General features: G+C 35.0%; 1 protein-coding gene and 1 pseudogene across 1 annotated transcript; both read left to right on the plus strand.

Moving 5' to 3' along the window:
- Positions 1 to 11,497, plus strand: part of LOC149580215 (uncharacterized) — a 94,198-nt pseudogene extending 82,701 nt beyond the window's left edge.
- LOC149580216 (protein-tyrosine-phosphatase MKP1-like) lies at positions 11,357 to 15,062 on the plus strand. Its single transcript, XM_089813222.1, has 2 exons — positions 11,357 to 11,390; positions 12,772 to 15,062. The coding sequence occupies exon 2, from the start codon at positions 13,258 to 13,260 to the stop codon at positions 14,593 to 14,595; it is 1,338 nt and encodes a 445-aa protein (XP_089669348.1). The 5' UTR covers positions 11,357 to 11,390; positions 12,772 to 13,257; the 3' UTR covers positions 14,596 to 15,062.
- Positions 15,063 to 15,775: the final 713 nt, after the last annotated feature.

Genomic DNA, 15,775 nt, shown 5'->3' on the forward strand with positions numbered 1-15,775 from the left:
TCTCATTTATCTACTGCAACATCAGTTTTGATTGATCATATGTGTGATCTTTCTTTACCAATTTGTATGCTACAACAATAGTTATGCATTGCACACTATTCAATCTACTGGATTGATAGAATTTGTGGGATATTATTCTTATAGAAAAATCTAGAAGAGGATCAGTTATAGTGTCAATAGTCATACCCCTCTTATTCCATTTGGCTACTATATTTCTTTCAATGATTTCTTTGGAATCACTACACAAGTTCTTAGGCAATCTAGGGTTTCCTTTTTGTAATCTTCACTGGTCTAGTTTCCAACCAAAAACATCCATTGTGAATTTTTCTCAAGATAATCCATATCCATTCTATTTTGAAATTAGTAGGGTAAACTAGGGGATTGGTCAAACCCTTTTTCTTAACAATCTAGAATTCGTCCTTCAAAATTTTGTTTTCACATAGTTTATCATAGGCTTGGAATATTTCTAGATCACCTACTACACCTATCTTTTAGTTATAACACTTTCTAACGTCTTGTACCATCACAACTTTAGGTGGAATGATAGACAATGTGCCATCTTGGTCATTTCTATAGGCAACTTTAGGGATTGGCCTAAACTTAGGTTGTTTGACCTCATTACTCACTACCTTAACCTCATGACCTTCCTTTCCTTTGGGGTTTCTTGAGCTAGAAGCCATTATACTGAACTAGGGTTTAAATTTATTAAAAACTTTAACTCTACATAGCTTAGCACTTGATAAATACCTTAGATCATTGAAATGTATGTTGAATCATTGTTCCAATCGATGCAAATGGCTCCAAGGTTGTTTTATAATTTCTCTTGCTCTTTTCTCATCTTTTCTCTACATTCAAATGATGTGAAAATGATCAAAATTCAGCCTTATACCTATCAAAACCTAGCATTAAATGCTTTGTGCATATAGATGTAAACTTGGCACTTAAAGGATTCAACATGACTTGGATCCCATTTTATTTTTTTTACTTGGCTTCCACTAGATTTCAACTTCACTTGGCTTTAATTGACATATCTCAACTCGACATCAACCATCAACTAAGTTTCTACTAGCAACTCGGCATGTAATGGAGCTTTGCTCGATATCTAAGGATAGTTTGGTAGTATTGGGAAAAGCTTCAAATTTTGACTTGGCATCTTTGCTCATGCAGATTTATTCCTTGCAGTACTTCTTTGTTCTTTGGGACTAATGTAGGATATAGCTTTGCATACCAGTCCCATACATGTTTCTTTTTCTTAGTTAGATGAAGTGTGATCACTTGACCTTTTGAGTAAACTAATCTCTCCATTTGATGTGCTACATTCATATTTCTTCTTCCAAGTCTTGTTCATTTAACCTCTTATTTTTTTGACATCAACCTTCTCTTTTCCTTTGTTGACTTCTATCTTGGGTGCTTTTGACTTTGTTGGGCAATTCCTGTTGATATGACCAGTTTTCAAGAAACTAAAACATGTAGTTTGACTTAACCATCTATTGTAATTCCCTCTAAAATTTGTCCTTATGAAATTTTTAGGAATGTGTCCATACTCTTGACAATAGTGATAGTTATATCTAGTGTTGTAATCCCGGTTGTAGTGATGACCATGGTTGTTTCCTTTTGTAGGCTGATTAGGTGTCCACATGGACTTTGATCTACATTCAAATGCTCTATGTCCATACTTTTTGTAGTTGTAGCAGTGACCTTCAAATCTTGGTGTCCTCATGGTTTTGATTCTACATTCATGTGGTTGATGTCCTTGTTTTTTCCACTTGTGAGAAAAACTTGTATTTGTAGGCTTATCATACTGATGACTATTCTTGCTCCTGCATGCATTAGAGGTATGTCCCTTTTTTCCACAAAAAAGACAAGTAGGTTTAGTGTTCTTACCTTGGTTACACCTTCCTTCTGCAATCTTGGATGATTTTCCTTGCTTAGTGCTAGTGTAACCAAGTCCTAAAGTGTCAATGTTGGATCTAGGTGATTTCAACAATTGTTCAAAGTGCTTGATGGCTTCACTTGATTTTTTGAAGCTCTCTACTATCTCTTTCTCTCTTTTCAATTCATTTTGTAGTTGATTATTTTGTATGTTCAATGTACTAATCTCAATGTCTTTCATATTTAGCTCATGATGAGAATTCATCATCTGGCTTAAGGTGTCCAACTGCATGTTTGAGATTCTTTCAAACTTAATTGTCTTTTCCTCTAGTCTATTAGTAAGATTTCTCTTGTCATCTTCTAACATGACCTTGTCTTCAATGGCTCTCTTCTTTTGTTCAATCACTTCACAAAGAATTATGTCTTGTGACTCTTGTTCAAGCTTAAGTATTCTAATTTCTTTAGCTTGTGCTCTATTTTTCTCTATCAATTATGTTATTGCTGCATCAAATTCCTTGGAATCTCCACTGGAAAACACTTGTGTGGTATCAATATTCTTGTAGTGTATGTTATTTTCAGCTATGGCTGTACCCTTTTTTTGAAGGACTTTCTCAATTCTTCTTTGGCTTCCTCAACTTTATGTAGAGCAAGATGCGCATCAATCACCTAATTGTCTATGATCTTCCCAAGTTTGAAGACTTCCATCTTTAGACCTTTTCTCTAAGTTGTTAGGCTTCTCCTTGTGAGAGCTAGTGCTCTAATACCAATTGTTGGAATGTTCAAAATGGGAAGAGTACTTCTAGGGGGGGGTGAATTAGAAGTACCACACTTTTAACCTTTTCTAATCCTTTAAAGAAAATAACTGAAAGTAAATTATATGCATGTAAAAAAATTAAATGAACATGGAATAAACACATGCATCAACACACATAACACCAGATTTGGTAACCTAGAAACCCTCCAGGAATAAGAAGGTAAAATTGGGGTGGAGATGATACCCACAAAAATTACTGCAACAATAATTATTTGACCACTTTTGATGGTCTACCCTATGAAAGGTCTGCCTTGTTAAAGGCTTTACACTGTGTCAATAGTGACCTAGTTAGAGGAATTACAAACACTTTACATGAAGTGTCACCCTATTAAAGGATTTAGTCACCTCTTCAAAAGATCTAAAAAGTAGATGTTAAGCTAACCTATCAACATAGGATTTTCACTATCTAATACAATGGCTAGAGAGTATTAGAAACCTTTGACCTGATTGTTCACAATCTCCAATTGTTGATTTTAGGCATTTGATCTGCTCATTCTGATCTTGATCCACTGAGATCTAATATCTGATGATGTCCCTTCTTTTGTTTTGATCAACTATATATGTAATTTTTTCTCTGTTCCTCTAAGTCTTTCACACTTCACACTGAATTTTGATATAGTTTTCTCATACACTATTCTCTTCCACTTAGAATGGGGATTTTGTCCTCCTTTTAAAGATTGTGAAGACTTAGCGTTAGGTATGGATCTATGATCTATATTGAATCTTAAGTTCCCACTCATTCCTTGCATTTTTCTCATTGGTTGCATGCCTTCTCAATAGGAAATGAAAAATATTCGATCTTATCCTTATTATCCTTCAAATTCCTCCTATGTTAGCTCAAAATATGGTTTACATCTAATTTTGTGAGGGCACAAAGTCATATGCTAATTCTGTGTTACTTGACACATATTGAACTGTTGGTGCTTAGCACATATACTATCCTAGATTGCTCAGCACCTATTACATTATGTCTTGCTTAGCAAATGTATAGTTTTGGCTCACTCAGCATATGAAGCATCCTGATTTTCTTGGCATCAACTGTGACTCGACACATATTGCTTACTTGACACCTGAAGTCACTTGACACCTATTGGAATTCTAAGTCGGCATATACTTTGGCTCGACATACATAGTGTACTTGGCTTCAATGTAAAAAGTGATTAAGTGTGTTGACACTCAAATGTCAAAACCATTCTAAGGCCAACAAATGACCCTTGTAGAACACTATGTGATTAAAGAGAAGGTCATTAAGAGAATTAAAAGAGAAATAGTCCTAGATGTCTGACCCCAAAACATTGATAAAGTATTCCATCTCCCAAGGGTGGATCAATATTTAAAGATAACATATGATAAAGTAGAATGATGGAATGAGGATGGTCTGAAAGAAGCACAAGAAATAGTTCAATCCTCCTTCCTAATTGAAAAAACACTAATGGCCGCAGAGTCAGTAAAGTTGATATGACAAGGGGATATATGGAGGATGACATTGGATATGCAATTATTTTCTTGAGCAGAGCTATGACACTTCTTGTAGTAGGACACCTTCAAACTTGGATGGTCCACTTTATAGAAACCATTAGAATGGAAAAGATGCCAATTGATTAGGATACTATCCTAAGTGATAACTTGGATGAGAAACTTGTAGCCATCAAAGTTGACCCATGTTTCTACATGACATCATAAATGGTGTATTTATTGACAGCTAGAACCACAAATTACCTAGAACTCTACAAAAGGGAAATAATGTAAGACGAAAATGATTGGACCTATGTGGTAAATCCATAATTTATGAAGAGTAATCTCACACTACTAAATGTCGAATAGAGGGTGTTGAATGACAGTTTCATCTTCACAATAATTAGGTTCATTGAAGGTGATTATGCTGAAAGAATGTCATTAGAGGTAGTAGCTAGAAATACAAAAAGTAACTTCTACTACATTCAGTTCAAATCCTTCTCCTATTTTAGGGTAGATGGTACCCTACCATGCCCAAAGAATCTCCCATGATAGCCATCTGATAGACTCATCCTCCTAGAGATTGCAAGCAAACTCACTTCTGCATATGACAAAGTGAGAAGTATATAAGACGACATAGGTGATCTGTTCCATCACAACTGGGGCTTTCAAGGTGAAACAAAAGAAAGAAATTGTAACCTTTGACTCTTAGTTAGATCAATATCCCTTGGAAAAATACAACTCCCCTTGCCCATACTTTGATAAAATTGGCATGGTACAATATCTAGTAGGGAAAGATTTTTTACATGAAGATGCATTGGAGGACCATTGGATGAACATTATAGATAACTATGATGTTTGTATAAGGGACTATTGTAGGATGAATCTATATTTATTAGAACATGTGTTGAAGATAAAGATCCCTATTAAGGCTGTGGAAAAGGACACCAAAGATGTCATGGATCTATTATAAAATAGGGATAAAATCTATGAATGACACATAATCAATGCTAAGATTGGGAGGGATGAGCATGCAAATGTAAATCATTGGGCTAGGCACATAGTCAAGCTGATAAATAAATGGATCAAGAACACATTTAGAATGGATCTAGTTCCTTAGGCTATCCTTCTACAAGCCACAATGAGGCCAATTGATGGAAAGGGTTAAAAATTCACTGAACCCACCATCCCCTTGCAATCAACATGAGTGGGAGGTTGAGTACTTTGGAGTTGACAAGGGTATAGAGAGGAAAAGAATACTTTTGAGACCCAAGAAGAAAAACACTCAAGCATAGGCACCTCCACAAGGACAAGTACAATTGAAAGAAGTATGACCTAAAACTCAAAAGCAGAGAGAACCAATATAACCTCAACAAGTTGAGCCTTAAGCCAAGCCTACACATAAGCCATCCAAAGAACCTCGAGCATCTAGCTACAAACAAAATAATTTGAGGAAGAATAGATAGAAGAGAATAGGGTGCCACGAATAGTAACTAAAGATGAAGAAGCCTCCCCCTCTATTCCAAAGAAGACAAGAACTAAATCAAATATGGTGGGGACACAGAGAAGGAGAATAAAGAAGAGAAAAAAATCCATCGCCACAAGTGGCTGAGACCATCCCAAAAGAAGAGGATGAAGAAAAAGGGGGGAAATTGAATTTTTCCCCTTAAGCCAAAGGACCCACTTTGCTAGGGTGAAAGATGAGCAGAGGAGAAGAAACTCCATAGTGATACCTCCATCTTCTCCAAGGGAGCCTATCCAAGTATCGATATCAAATGATGAGAAAAAACAATAGATAGATGATAAGGAAGTTTGAGAAACTAATGTCTTTAACCTTTCTAACTTTTACTTCATGCTAGTGGTCACTAAGATGGTGGGAGAGAGAATATGAGATACTCCCACCAGTGAACCCTTAGGAGAGGACTAGAATCAATTTTGACCTCTACCTCAGTGACCTCTGTGCATTCCACCATCACCATCTCTGGATTTGGATTTTTTAGATAAAGGTTCAAATGACTCCATTTCTTGAGCCTACACAACAAGAAGAACAAGTGACCAAGAAAGGGGAACCAGAACAGCTGCATGTTGATGAAGTATCTGAGGAAGGGAAAATACTTAAAGATCCTCAACAAACTCCTTAGGATACATAGGCTAGAAACTTAACCCAACCAGAAATAGAGACTCAAACTAAGAGAAGACTCTAGGGGGGACTGATAAGGGCACAGATCCCATTATAGAACCAATCTCTTTAGCTAAGTACATGTTTCCCATGGGCATCACACCAACACAACTGAAGGGGGAGGTTATGTTTCCCTAAAAGAGGTAGTTGGACCTAACAACTGAGGGAATTAAGGAATTAGTAAAACTAATCAAGAAGCCTAAGCCACCTATGGGTGAAGTGCAAACACTGACCTTATTAATGAAGAACCAAGATAATGACTTTCTTGCACATATAGCCATTCCTCCTCCACATGCTAACACCAAACATGTGACTCTTAAATACTACTAATCCAAGGAGGTGATGTTGGGAAGACCCACGATAGACACAACCAAAGTGATGATCACTATGGGTATGAAAGAGGTGTTCAGGCATATGGAAAGGGTTGAGTCTGAGTTGATAGCACTGCGGAAGAAAAATGAACTATTAAGAGGTCATCTGGATGAAATTGTTCGCCCAATTGACCTAGAAAATCTAAAGATTATTCTTTTGGTGGAATTAGAGAAAATAGGAATAGGGACAACATAGCTATAAGCATTTTTTGAAGCATGTTAGCAATGGCATGACAATTTTGAGGAAAAAGGTGATTAGATAATGAAGTGTAATTTGAACCTATTGCACCACATATAGTTTGGTGCTAACAAGTTGGTTTTCATAGTGAACCAATATTTTGGGCTAATGGATGAAGTTGAGACCCACATGAATGACCTACAGGCTCTGATATGCAAGTATATACTATTGAGGAGCTAGAAAAGCTCAATGATCTGATTGAGAAGATATTAGCTAGAAATAAGGTAATGGAAGGATTACACACAGAGATCTAGCAGCTTAAGGATTAGACTCAAGAGCAATTTTTGGAATAAGAAAGGTATTACAACACCCCTTGCCATGATATTTTTGAAGATGAGACTAAGACCAAGCTTATTGTGACACAATCAGTCATCCAACAATTCTAAGGAACATTTGAGGATGCTTCATTAGATGAAGCCAAAAGACAAGCATTCAAGATTGAAGAGATATTGTTGGAGTTGGATACAAATCTTGAAGATTTTGCAACAACTTGAATTGAAGTTAGTATTTATCGACAATCAGTAAAGAAAAAATATTAGGCCTTGGATTTTCCAAAAACTACCCAAGTGGAAAAGATAATAGAGAAGTTCAAGAGAAAACATCTTGACATCATCTTGGTACAAAGGGGAAGAAAACCCAGATGCTGGAAATTCAGTTTTGACACATAGAAGAATTTTAGTTTTTTTTCGAACCGGTCATGAAGGTGCATAGGTGCACTTGTTATAGAGGTGTGCTGAAAATTTTGAAGAAGTAGTAGTGCACCAACAATTAACTACCAGTTCCTAATTTAGAGCATTCTATGCATGGGAAACACATTTTGACAGTAGTTCAACTCCCTGAAATGTCTAGAGAAGGTTAAGCTTGCATTTTTAGAGCTTCTAGAGACTCCTAGATCATCTTGTAATTGCACTCTTCTTATCTTCTAATTCTTTTATTCTTGTGTGTCATGTAAAGGCTAATGCACCCATTAATGAATATAAATAGGGTTGGAGACCTACTTAACACCATTTAGAGAGTCAGTTTGTATATAATTTGATTTGTTTTATTAGTTTTTAGCATGTGTTTGCATTTGAAGAAGTCTCACTCCTAACATAGATGGAGGAGATGATTTCTTATAAATATATTGATGTAATATGTACTCCACACTGTTATTTTGATGCAATAATATATGCTATCGGTGTTCTCATTTTGAGTGTAGTTAATCTAGCTGAAGTGTGTTATTTTTTTGAATACGTGTTCATGAATAAAAATGGAGCCAATGGTTTTATTGTGTTGTTATGATTGTGTGACCTTTTAGTCCTTGTGTTTGTCTTGTGTGAACAAATTTTGCTAACGTAACGAATTGGAGAAAAGATGACCTATTGTTCTTGTATAGTGTCTTGTCTCACATTAGTGCACTTTCCTTGGCCTTGTGATTTGATGAAATGTAAAACCTCTTTTCGTTATTATTGAGTTCCATTGACAATTGCATGAGTGGAATTGAGGAAGTGTTTCTCTTATTTTCATTGATTTCCTACCCAATCTTTTTGATGATTTAATTTGTAGACGTGTTGTTAGTGTGGTTTGGGTCCATCAGGAATTTCTCTTTCAAGTTATTTTCTTTAATCTATCATTATGTTATCTTTGTTATTTTTTTCTCTAACACTTGGTTAAAATAGGAATTCATATAGTTGCATCAATAAATTACATTCATCATAAAACAAAAAATACCAAAAATATGTCTCTTTTGTGGCTACTTTTTCAAATCACTATAGATCAAATAGATTATCTGAAATTGTTTAAAACCAACAAAGGCCTCGTTGTGAACATATACATTTATCTTCAATTGAGCGAATTTTAGTAGGTCGCAAGATCACGTGGAACCTTGGAGTTGATTCTCAACTATCTTTTCAAGGGAGGAGTTTGAAAGGATTTCTATCATTCAACATCATGCAAAATGATAGCTCAACAATAACTTATACCATCTTGAAAATGTGTTCTTGGTATATATTCTTTGTGTAAGGAATATTGTACCAAAGAATCATGTTTCATCCATTTGTTTTGGATTGATTTCACTCCCTTCTAGCTTGTCAAATCCATGTACATTTACTCCCACCTCACACATAAAGTTGATATCTGTAACCATCTCAAGCACAAATAAAACCTCTAATTTGAGCCATTGGAGTGGATTAAGATCCTTACAAACATGTGAAATTTCCCTATTGAGCCTAAACTATCTCTTAATTTTTTATGGCATCTCTTCTTGAACATATTTACTTTTAAAAGTCATGAAGAGAACCCAATATCTATTTTGTTTAAAGAAACTTTGAGTTTGTTCATCATGCGTTGCTTGATCACATCTTTTCCAGAGAAGTTTGGAATCTTTTTGGTTTAATACTTAATAAAAAATTCTCTTTTGATAATATTATTACTAGATCTTTTCTCACTAGCAGAAAATGATGTAACATCTTTTCGTTCATTCTTTTATCTATCTTATTATCGAACAATTGGAAAATTAAGATTTTTTTTTTTTTAGGGAAAGGTCAAACAACTTACCGAGTCATTATGGAGACTCGTTTATACTAATGTTGCATTAAATGTTACAAAAATGATCAAAATGAAGGAGAGAAAATTCCCTTCATATCTTGAATGAAGAAATCAAAATGATGGAGAGGAAGGAGATAACACATGGATACACAACCGTCAGAGACAAAGAAGAGTTTGATATCATTCTAGTAGTTGAAAGACAATGGTAAAGGGAGGAATAAACAAGATGTTGGAAGTGCTTGTTGACATGAATAGTTCAACAAGAAGTCTAATGTCTTCATAAACCCACATGTATCTCCTACTACCTCCAATTCCTATAGTAATCTGATCTGAGATTATGTAGTACATGATCCAAAGTTTGAGTTGTATTCCTAAAAGTTAAAACTATGTTGTGTTTTTGGAATTGATTGATATCTCTGATTATAAATATATATTTTCTTATTTGGAATTTATTTCACCATGATGTACTTTCAGTTGAAATACTATGCACATGTAGGAGAAAGTAGAGGAGATACCCAAATATGGGCTCTACAGATTGCATTGTCATTCATTACATTTATAGGATTACATATTAATTGCTATAGAATTCTTAGAACAAAGTTTGATGTGTCGTTAATGAAGGACAGGTGAACCAATGAATAGGTTTGGAAAAGTATGGGCAGATTGGTTTGATGTGTCGTTAATGAAGGATAGGTGAACCAATGAATAGGTTTGGAAAAGTATGGGCAGTCTGGTGGTGTTGACAGTGATGTAGATAATTAATTTATCATCTAACACTTTTAGTAGTCTAAATAGACTATTCTCATATTACTCATGAATGTTGTATTTTATTATTAAATGATAATCAATATAAAAAATTATTAATAAATAAATAAATAAAAATCTGTAACCAAAAACAAATTATATAAATTTCCTTTTTAATTAATCATTTTGTACTACAATAAATATCACATCTTCCAAAGAGAATTTTTCCTCGTCTATACTTAAAATGAAAAATAATTTAAATGTTATTCTTCGTCCATACTAAAAATGGAAAGTATTTTTGCTGCTTTTATTGACTACAATTCATCTTGCCCATTGAAAAATAATGTATCTTTGAGTGGGAAACCAAATTTACAATATTGAATTTGTTATGCCGTTAAGCAAATGGAAAGTAGTTAAATTCTGTAATTTTTATGTAGATTCTTTTCCCTTCTAACTTTGTTTATTGTTTGTAGTGCCTTCCACGCTGGAAGATTCTTACAAATACAGGCTACAAATGTAAGTTCCTTTCAGCTACGTAAGCTTTCAAAATTTCCAATTTCCAGACAATTGATTTTAAAGAATTTCTTTCCAAAGAATTTCGTTAAAGTTAAGCTTCTTGAAAATTTCCTTCCTCCTACGCATGAATTTTCCACATGAACGCTTTTTCCAAAATTTACGGCTGGTCTTTTGCGTAGTCTGCTTCTTTTTTCACCCATTCAGAATTTGCCGGGAAATTTATGGTGAGCTTCAGCATAAATTTCCCCTTTCAACAAAATGAAAACAAATTTTCCGTTCGACAGAAATCAAGCTTGCCAAGATTCAAGTTTGGAAACTTTCGCTGCAAATCTAGTTTCTGGCTAACTTTGAGTCGACATGAATTTAGTAAGTGTGGGAAATCTGTTGCACTTTGTATTTATGCATGTAAAAAATTTGATTTATGCACAGTTTTTTTAGATATTCAATTGAAGCAATTAGGTTTACAGTAGAAGTTTCTGGAGTGTTAGTACGGTTCGTTTCCCTACAAAAACTTCCTGTAGAAGTTGTAACCTGTACAAGCGATTTAATGAAAATGTAAAATATTTTCCGCACGATCTTTGAATTTGCAAATCCTTTTATGCTTTGCATTTACAGATCTTATTTGAAATTTTTCTTTGCAGGTTGCCTTACGAAAGCTGGACGATCATTTTCCAGGTACCTTTCATCGTTGGAATATTTGTCGACTTTTCAGTAAAGAGCAAAAAGAATTAACTGTTTTTATATTTGCAAGTGTCGCTTTGTATAATTATTTTTTTGTTTGATAGGCAGCCTAATGCAGTTTTCCCTGGTATTGGATGAAAATTAATGTTTTCAATCTTGTTCATAAAATTGTGAACTCGGTCTGTACCAAAGAGATTAAGCGTTGAAGAATATGTGAGATTTCCTTTAACGTAAAAGTAGAAAAAAACGTGGAAGGCATGAAATTTCTGGAATTCACGATAACAAATCAATCTTTCTTCGATTTGAATGCCGTGGAAAAGTTAAATAACTATTCATTAAAGAATCGAGTACTTACAACTTTTATTTTTACAAGTATTTTATCAGATTTTACCACCGATTTGTGTTATCAAGAAGTGCTTTTACGAGGATCTTATGATTGAAGTCTCCTTCTTTTAGCTGGAAATTAACAATTTCGAATCTGAAATATTTAACTTGAGTCTTCATCTGAAAATAGAAAATATAGTTAAAGACACGAAATCTCCCGAATTCATCATGATACACCTAATATGTTTTTATTTGAATCTCTTTGACTGTTCAATAAGTAACAGTATTTACATTTCTACTATTTGCATGCGGCATCTCCAGATTTTGCGACAGATATTGTGATATTAAATTTTGTTTAGTTACTAGCTTCCACTTTTTTAATCTTAAAATCGGGAAAATTTAATCACATAAATGCGTTAAAGATACAGAAATTTCAGAAAGTCGTTAAAAACGTGAAACAAAGATTTGAGGAATTCATCATAATAGACGAATGTTTTTGGATCTGACTGTTATAAAAATGAGACCACGCAATGAATCGGAAAATGTTGAAGGAAGAAATATTACTCGGGCAACATCTACACAATTTAGTGCAGAGACTGTCTAATTAAGTTTTGGTTAGACACACTAACAGTCACCTGGTATGCGATGAAATTTGCTCAGTCCTCTTTATCACTCTCAATATATGCACTCATCTCCAAATAGTTAAAAATTGTATTTACTATTTTTTTAATATTTCAAGCGGCATCTAAATATTTTAACAAAGATATCTTTTTAAACCTTTTGTTTCGCAGGCAGATTATAAATGATTCTCTCCACTTTTTAGTGATATGAAATATTCTTTTTTCGCAGAATGATGGGAAAAATATAAGTCTGAATCTCTTTGAAAAATATTTGTTGACGGGAAGAATTCCTGATTGAGCTATGTTCAGAATGAAATTAGCAAAGAAAGTTGGTTCAGAACAATAGTTGCAATAGAGAAGCTTTTATACGTGAGATGTGAAAAGAATATTTAGATGTTTTGATCTTTTAACTTATACCGATCAAATTTTAGGTGTAGCTGTTTGGAAATTCTTCTTAGCTGTTGGCTCTTAGTAGAAGAAGTTTCAGCACTGCGGACCTTTATCAGATACTTAAAATTTGTTTGTGGATGACCTCCATCATAAAAACCTGCTGAAAGAATTGAAATTGACAATTACACCTAAATATTGAGGGACTTGTTCGAATCCTCCAAAAGGTAAAATTCCCTCACTCTCACCACTGCGACCGTGCAAGCTGTGTTCTTCCACCAATTGGAAATAGGCCAAAGATGTACTTTTGAAATCCAAGGAAGAAAGTTTCGAGGGAGTGGAAGACACTAAGAGAGATTGCCAATGCCCTAATACAACTGGGGGATCTGCCTCTAATTGCTCTCAAGCTCTAAGGATCGAGTACAAATTCTTGTGAAATTTTGCAGCATCCACTTATCTAGGGAGATTGCAGAATCAAAATCAAGTATATCTGAAGGGTTATTCCAGTCAATGCCCGGTCAGGGAAAAGTATGAAGGACAGATCGTCTCTACCACCTTTGCAGCCTCTTTCAATCAAAAGGAAGTATTTGGAAGAATTGTCTGGAGCGGGATCTGATGACATTGGAGATTCAGCAAACTACACAACACATAGAGGTCAAAAAGATGCCAGGAAGCTACTAGAAAGGGACAAACTTTCCTTCTCTGATCAGGAATGTTCAATGGTTACAGATCACATCTATCTGGGCAGTGATGTAGCTGCAAAAAACAGAGAGATTCTCCGTAAAAATGGTATAACTCATGTGCTAAATTGTGTGGGTTTTATATGTCTTGAGTATTTCAATACAGAGCTAGTTTACAGGACATTGTGGTTGGAAGACACGCCCTGGGAAGACATAACAAGCATACTGTATGATGTTTTTGATTATTTTGAGGAGGTAAGAGAACAAGCAGGCAGAGTGTTTGTACATTGTGTCAAGGGAATTTCAAGATCAACCTCCCTCGTAATTGCATATCTCATGTGGAGTAGAGGTCAGAGCTTTACAGATGCATTTGAGTATGTGAAATCAGCTCGAGGTATCACAAATCCCAACATAGGCTTTGCTAGCCAGTTATCAGAGTACCAGAGGAGAATGCATGTGGAACCCTTGAGCCCAAAATCTCTCCTAAGAATGTATAGAATGGCGCCTTTTTCTTCGTATGCTCCTCTACATCTAGTTCCAAAATCAGTCGATCGTGCTGGCCCAGATGTATTAGACTCCAGAGGTACTTTCATTGTACAAATGCCATCTACAATTTATGTCTGGATAGGAAAATATAGCAGCCCTTTTATGAAAAGGAAGGCAGAGACTGCTGCTTTACAACTGATAAGGTATGAGCTGAGAGATAAGGGTTCAATTGTTGTTATAAGAGAAGGACATGAAGAGGACGAGTTTTTGGATATCCTTTCAAAAACTCCTCTTTTATTAGATGGTCATGATATCTCGGACACTAAAGCATCAGACAGTATTTTAGAGGGATCTTGCTTTTGTAAAATTCATGATGATCCAGCAAGCAGAGATCGAGTTGGTGTCGGAGACAAGAGGGTAGATTCATATAATCTAGATTTTCAAATGTTTGAAAAATCAATAGAGCAAGGTGTTATGCCTCCATTTTCATTCTCAAGACCAGAAATAGAAATACATGTTCCTGCAAGAGATTTTGGGTGGAATACGTCACCAGCCAAATTTGTTTCTGGTAGTGTAAAAAAGCTTGTTACATTGAGCAGAACAGCAATTGACGTATATTCTTCAGAATTGGATGCACAAAATGATTGCAAAGCTGCTCACATAGAGACAGAATTTATGCCCCCAAGTCCTAAAAAATCATAGCTTTATGTCCTAATTGTGAGATGTCAGAAATGACATAAATAATTCAAAGTCTTTTTCATGTTTTTATTTTCCATATACTCTCCGTCCCTTCATCACCGAGTTCTGTTAAGTACTCATTTTTGTCAATTCAAATTTCAGGGAGCCCTCTATAGGATCCAATACACCACTCTCTTGAGAATATTATAAAGTCACCTTGGCTTCTACCCGCATAATTTCATTTGTTTTGGGTTTGCACAAGAAAAACAACTCATCATGTCCTTAGATATCTACATTGCTTAGAGTTGTTTCAAGACAAATACAAACAGAACGAAGTGTTATGCCTCCGTTTTCATTCTCAGGGCTAGAAACAGAAATACATCTTCCAGCAAGATAAATTGGGCAGAGTATACCACCACCCTAATCTATTTCTGGTAGTGTGAAAGAGCTTTTTGCATTCAATAAAATAGCAAGTAACATGTTTTCTTCAGAATTGGATGCGACAGAAGTTCTTCAAAATCTTAATTTTCTCTCCTAATTGTTCTCCTGTGTCAGTAACTTCAAATTTTATAAGTAATTCAAACTATTTTTCATCTTTTATCTTTTTGATCTAGTCATTCATTTCCTCCATCACCTAGTTGTTCTCATCAGGACCCATTTTTGTGCTAACGTATTAATCATTAGAGTTATAGAGTTAGGTTATACAATTCAGTTTTGATAGTTGTTAATGTTGGAAAACTTAATGCAGCGTTGACGTTTGCCCCTGGCGCCAAATGCCCACCTACCACCTGACGAACAGATGAAAAACATGAATGCGGTAGGTGAGATTTTTGAATTTGGAAATGAGAGGGAAAGATATGACAAAAGGAATGTTTCTACATTCATTAAGGAGAGTTTTTTGCAAATCAAGCAGATCAGAGAGAAGTTGCAGAGCTGAGCAAAGAATGAAGAGGAAGGAAGTTTTGTGCCTACAGCTGCACTGTCTCTTCTGTTCATTCTGTGAGTTTGTTCTTGTTTGGATTTGTCCTGTTGAAGCAGTGATTACTCTAGGCACCATTGTATCCAGCCATTAGAGTTGTAGGTTTAAAGTTTATTGAAGTTTGAAGTATTATCAGTTTAGGGTTATTTTAGGGTTTTTTGGTTGAAGCCAAATGCTCCCAGATTTGTAATAGTTTAATGAAAGATTGAATAGAAAGCAAGCAAG

Source organism: Cupressus sempervirens, chromosome 1 (assembly GCF_028749045.1).
Source record: "Cupressus sempervirens isolate cs-2001-9-10 chromosome 1, ASM2874904v1, whole genome shotgun sequence".
NCBI lineage: Eukaryota > Viridiplantae > Streptophyta > Pinopsida > Cupressales > Cupressaceae > Cupressus > Cupressus sempervirens.